The sequence below is a fragment of the Priapulus caudatus genome, unplaced genomic scaffold (assembly GCF_000485595.1).
Source record: "Priapulus caudatus unplaced genomic scaffold, Priapulus_caudatus-5.0.1 Scaffold10, whole genome shotgun sequence".
NCBI lineage: Eukaryota > Metazoa > Priapulida > Priapulimorpha > Priapulimorphida > Priapulidae > Priapulus > Priapulus caudatus.
The window spans coordinates 407048-413534 of NW_014577071.1; the positions used below are offsets into that span (position 1 = coordinate 407048).

The window sequence follows — 6487 nt, forward strand, 5'->3', positions numbered from 1 at the left end:
GCTATCGGGACATTTACCCCCGGACAATTACCCCCCCGCGACATTGTTTTGAATCACCGCGCCGTGAGCAATTAGTCCCCCCCCGGAACGATTAACCATACCGACGGACCGGCGACCGGACCGGAGCGGACCGGTAGTATACCTATTATTACATGTATGGCCGTACGCGTGCAATGACGGTTTACATCTCACGCTGCTTTATTGCGGCTATTAAATGGTGAGTTTGTGCTTTGCAAATAAATATAGAAGCATACTATATCTCGCTTATTCTCGCGGATTTGATGTGTATTAGTGCTTTAAGACGTAATTTCCCAGACATCACTGTCTATGTATCATTGCTCATCGTTCTGTAACATATTATAATCGTGATGTAGGTGTAAGTGTGGACATATTCGTATGTTAGCGTGAAGTGTTGCGAATGATTGATTTCGTATGTGGCGTGTAAATGTAGACATAATCGTATGTACGCGAAGTGTGGACCAAGTACACTAGCTTCCGATAACGCATTACTGTGCTGTAAACAATGGTGGCGTCTGCTCTCTTTCCCAGTAGCGTCTTGCATAATGCATCTTCTTTTGCGAACCACGCCGCGCAAAATGCAGAACTTGTATCTACCATCTACGCGACGGCGAATACAAAAAACGAATAAAAAACGGTGACCAATAACGACGATAACTAATTATTTCACGCTAAATAAGAAATACGTTGTAGGCAAAAAACATATTAAAATTAAATGTATTGCTAAGTAAAAGTAAAGAGCTTATTTCACTCTCACGTTGTCAATACGCAAGAAATGTGGAAAAAAATCGCGACATAAATTGTAATGTTAACAAATTATCCAGACCGATATACGCAGACGCATGTAGCGTGCGTTATTCGCGGGGATTGCGTTAGCCGATTGTGCGATATTGTGTAACAGATATCTATTATTCTATATACTATATATATGTTATATGGTTAATATGTTATGTAGGCCTATGTGTAATGCCAGATTTATGTTATCTGCATTATAGGAGGACACAGATGGCACCGCCTGGGGAAGCTCGCGCCGACGGTATACATACCCTTGCTTGCGCGTTACCGCGCGCATCCAGATCCAAGCAGTTTGTTCGACAGTTGCTAATTTGTTGTCTTTCACAGCCATCATAAGAGGCGTCACGCCAGTGCCTGAAAAAATATAAATTGGTATATATATTAATATATATAGAAAAGAGAGAGAGAAGAAAAGAAAGAGGGATGAGCTGAGACTGAGGGAGAGAGAAAGATCATTAAGAAAGACGGAGACGAGAGAGAGAGAGAGAGAGAGAGAGAGAGAAAGAAAGAGAGGAGAGAGAGCAGAGAGAGGAAAGGGCAGCGAAAAAAAAAAAAAAAAATAAAATATAGAATGCCGTCGGCTTACCATGTAGGTAATGTCTTTGAATAGCTTATATCAGGCTCATTCGTTGAGTGGTATTATTCACTATATCGAAGAATTATTAGTCGTTCTGTAAAAATAAGCAAAACAGTAAGTCTAAATTTGATAAGTCCTATTTCTCTCTCTCTCTTCTCTCTCTCTCTCTACCTCTCTCTCTCTCTCTTCTCTCTCTCTCTTTGTTATTTTTTCTCTATTTCTCTCTTCTCTCCTTCTCTCTCTCTCTCTTCTTTCTCTCTCTCTCTCTCTCTTTCTCTCTCTCTCTCTCTCTCTCTCTCTCTCTCTCTCTCTTGCTCTCTCCTATATATATTATACACACACACACATCTATAAGTATAGTTATATATATTATTCGGCAATGATCGAAAGGAATGTTACAGGAGGCTAGAATATTATCGCGATTAAATTATTAAAACAAACCGAATTGATTGAGAAATTTTGTTATCTAACCATATTAAAGCAAAAAAAAATTAGAGCCATTAAATGTGGAACTGTCGCCTTATAGGTTTAGCATTGATAATCGCCTTTCACTTGACACTTCCACGGAATACAGTACTTAAACCGTCATCCACCTGCGGATTTACATGTTTTCGATCATAATTTGAATCGATGAATACGGGCCGATATAATGATGGTAGGCTCAGTGTGAGCAAACGGCCACAAGTAGTGTCATTGCTTGCATAACTCAATCGTGGTTATTCAACGGTCGTGGTGGCTCACACCGACACAATCATACTCGAGGCGTATAAGTAATTATGTAGATAGTTTAGCAGCGAAGGAATGCTTTACATATTTACGAATAAATGTGACAGAACATATAGGAAGCATGTTATAAAAGTAAACTTACACAGTTAGACTCGAACTTAACAGAGACCACTAGTGAGACACTTGTGACTGCATTGCGTTTGTGGTGATGAACATAATAAAAAATAACATTCGTTTCTTGCATCTCCTACTTGTATACGCATTCCGTATTCATTTCCATTTCCATTGAGTACGAAAAATGACAGCGTATACTCGCAGAGTGATATCAGAAAAACATACGTAGCAGCAAAAGACGCGTAGAAATTTTAGGCGGCGAAACAATCGCGGTCAGCGTGCGACGGTATCGGAGAGCGTGTTGGCGCCGCTACATTGGACAATCCGCTATATACAGATGATGTGATATATGTTATAATAAAGTATATAATATATAATTAATGAATGTCTAGTGTCAATGCATTAACTATGATGATGTTTTACTTACTTTATATAAGAATACTGTACTAACATATGTTATTATAATAATGCAACTTGTATATGTTGTAGCCGATGTTTCTCACGCTGCGTCGGCTAGATTTTCCAGTTCCTTCTTTATCTCGTATCGCCGATTAGCGTAAGAAGCTGATCTAGACCTTTCACTCGCTACGCCAACTCTCAACTCCGCAGGATCTCGGCCGAGGACCCACGGTAAGATGGGATCGCGCCGCTGACGTCATCGCCGTCGTCGGTCGGGCGACGCTCTCCTTAGCGAGGTTCCGCTCGTGACGTCGCTTCCCGCGATTTTTGCTCCTTGTTCGCTACTCCGCGGAGCCTGTTTAGAAGTTACAACTCATAAACTCTCGCGCTCTATTTATTGTTAACGTCGTGTATTAGTTGTATGCTACTTAGCATGTTGAAAAGTACTCGGTGTTTCTCTCGCTTCGGCGGCGCTCGCTCGCGCGGCTTCTCTCTCGCTAGATCAGTACCGCGCTGGCGTAAGATTGCGACTTAGTTGGTTTCGCGATACGGAGTGGCGGCCATTCCTCGCGTGTAGAAATAAAAATCTGATCTGGGACGCTGTGAGTGCGTTGACCGAGGAATACCCGCTTAGTAATGCTCTAGTACTTATCTGAGTCGTGCGCTCTTCTCTCAGATCCTCGAATCGGGGCGCTGATATTAGATGCCTTCTCTATAACGCACTTCCATTACGCTCCCTGATAACTGTCGCCGGAGCCGCGGCTGTTCGTCGGACGCGTGTCCCGTCGGCTGTCGCTTCGCGGTCGGCTCTCGCTGCAGCTCGCGGCTGGCACGAGCAAGCTTGTCCCTCGTTTGTGCAACGTCGTCGTCTGCGACGTCGCTGCTTCAGCGCTGTCCGCGGGAATGCCTCGGAGCATCCATGATCATCTCGGCCTCGATGTATCACAGATAAATGTTACTCTCACCTAATCACAAACGGATAAATGTTACCCTCCACCTATCTACCAGAAAATGCTTACCTATTACCTATCACCAGATGAATGTTACGTAAACACTATTAACCAGATAGAATGTTACCTATTACCTATCACCAGATCGACATGAGCTTACGTATCAACTCATTACCAGATGTCAATGTTACCTTATTACCTACACCAATAAATGTTACTATTTACTATCACCAGATAATTTCATATTCTATCACCCAGATAAAATGTTACCTATTTACCTATCACCAGTAAATTGTTACACTATTACCTATTCACCAATGAGATGTTACTATTTACTATCACCAGATAATGTTACCTATTTACCTATCACCAAGATAAATGCTTACCTATCGCCTTATCACGGGATGAAATTGGCAAGCTGTACCTATCACCAGATGAATGTGCATCGCAAGCATCGCTTGTCGCAGTAGAGGAGATGACGATGATGCGGGTGACTGCTACCTGGCCACTGTAGAACAAATTAACCGATAGGTGACGCAACATCGCTTGTTGTTGTCGTGTTGTTTTGTTTATGATGTCGCAGGAATACGCAGGGCTATCGGGGAAAGAAGCCCCAGCGGCAATAGCACACGCGTTGGATCGAAGTGCGTGGTAGAACAACATGCAACGCGCCGGGAAAAGGGTGGTTTATCCTGCATGGGAATCCACCTTGTTGCCGTTATCAAGCGATCTGGCGTTCTGTTTTCGCCAAATACACCAGCTAACTCACTCGGCACTCTTGTGAAGTAGCGGCTCGGGGTGCCGCAATCGACGGGGAAAATCTGGAGGTCGGTTGTGCGACCGACTTACTGATGTCCACACCGCGCGGGTTGAAGAATCTATCCCTGTAGGCCACCCTAAAATTCTCCTGCCAATCAATACCTGTTAAGGCATAGGCAGGCGACTGGACTAGTGGTAGTCTAAGCGAGTCACGCACGCACGTAAATGGAACTGTGAGTGTGGTATTGAATTCTACATCGTACCGTGCTCCGCGAGTAATTATAACGGCTAAAGCTTTAGCTCTGGGCGTCATTCGCCATATATTACTAGTCGATACACGAGCCAACAATCACTGACTGTGTTCTGCATTCACTGGTGCTCGGAAAATTTCAAATTGGGCGGCCGTACTGCAGCTAGCACTTATTTCCCTCGCATTCATCTGTCCGGCAAGTTTCCCAGCGTCTAATATTATATAGTAGCACATCGATTACCTTTGTTCACTGTAATCGTTCGCTAAATTGTCGACTGTTGGTGCCACAATTTAGGTGCTTACGCACACGGTTAAGTTGTCTAGGAAATAAATAGAGCAAAACGTGGCGCCTATTGTTATAATAAAGGCGCTATATGTGACTCAGCGTTATCACAAGGTAGTATTCGAAGTCAAAAGTATGTATCGCTGACGTCTATAGATAAACAGTTATGTATCTTTCTTTCCAACTAGGTTTAGCTATTCCTGCCGATATACTTATATAGCGTACGCCCCGCCCCCCCCACGTTCTTTAAGCAGTATCTGATGACAAATATGTCTTGTAAGAGAAAAAACTATCACAATATGAGACGTTAATTTAAAACCTGCTGAAGCGTGTCACGTGGTACTCGACATGCGAGCCATCGCCCGCACTTACGTACGCATGCGCATGATAACATTGCTAGCAAAATAAACGACAGTCATCACTCGTTTTTATTTATTATAATGTTTCAGCGGGTAAATTCTTTTGTTTGTACAAATATAAGAGTATGATTAATAAGCAATAACGTTTTAACAGTAGGGACAGACCGCCACTTATTTTGTTATCGCTATTTTAGGCTGGATATTTTCTTTTGTTATTATAAATTAGGTTGATTAAGCAATAACGTTTACAGTAGGACAGACCGCCACTTATTTTGTTATCATAAGTGAGGCTGATATTTTTTGTTATTATAAATTAGGTTGATTAAGTAATAACGTTTACCGTAGACCAGACCGTCACTAATTTTTTTTATTTTTAAGTTTATTTTTAAGTATAGGGGTACTATCGTTTTTGATATATATGTCCGGTTAACTCTAATGTGTATTACAAATAGAAAGCCACAGAAAATACCGGACGCGTTTGACAATTGAGGTTGATTCCGCGGCTAGTCAAATGCAAGTTTTGAAAAAAATTGTTTAGATGTTTAACTATGTACACCTGTATGCAGATTTTCACGCACACACATGCACGCATACGCATATGCACAGACACATGCACTTAACATTCACATTCACAAGCACATGCATGGGGGAGCGAAAGTTGTGGAAGATTGTGCAAAACCTCTTATATACAAGTGTTCTGGAATCTAAGCGTCTTAATGGGGGTCGATAATATTTATTTTGGCAAATATACAGGACAAGCGCAAACGCTTTACAGTCACACACACACATATATATGTACACATGCTTTGCTACAGCTTAAGCAAACAGGGTGACCGCTCTAATAAGACAAAGTTGGCTAGAATGTATATTTAAGCAAAACCTCTTCTATACAAGTGTTCCATGATCTAAGCGTCTTAAGGGGAGTCGATAATATTCATTTTGGCAAATACACAGGGCAAGCTCAAGCGCATTATAGTGACACACATATATGTACACATGCCTTTAGTACAGTGTAGAGACCTCTCTATCTCTCTCTCTCGTTCGCTCGCTCTCTCTCTCTCGCGCGCGCTCTCTCTCTCTCTCTCTGTCTCTCTCTCGCTCTCTTTCTCTGTAATAAGACACGGTCGACTAGAATTTATTTAAGCAAAACGTCTTCTATCCATGAGTGTTGGTTGTTTGTGCACAATGACGACTTGATAATACTGAATATAGCATGCACTCGGCATCCGTAAACAGAACATATATATACATGCATAT

General features: G+C 42.1%; 1 protein-coding gene across 1 annotated transcript in view; it reads right to left on the minus strand.

Annotated features, from left to right (window-relative positions):
* LOC106806907 (ankyrin-1-like) overlaps nucleotides 1–618 on the minus strand; it is a 35137-nt gene extending 34519 nt beyond the window's left edge. The window contains 1 exon segment of the mRNA XM_014809056.1: nucleotides 511–618. Within this exon segment, the coding sequence (XP_014664542.1) occupies nucleotides 511–618 (108 nt within the window).
* Nucleotides 619–6487: the final 5869 nt, after the last annotated feature.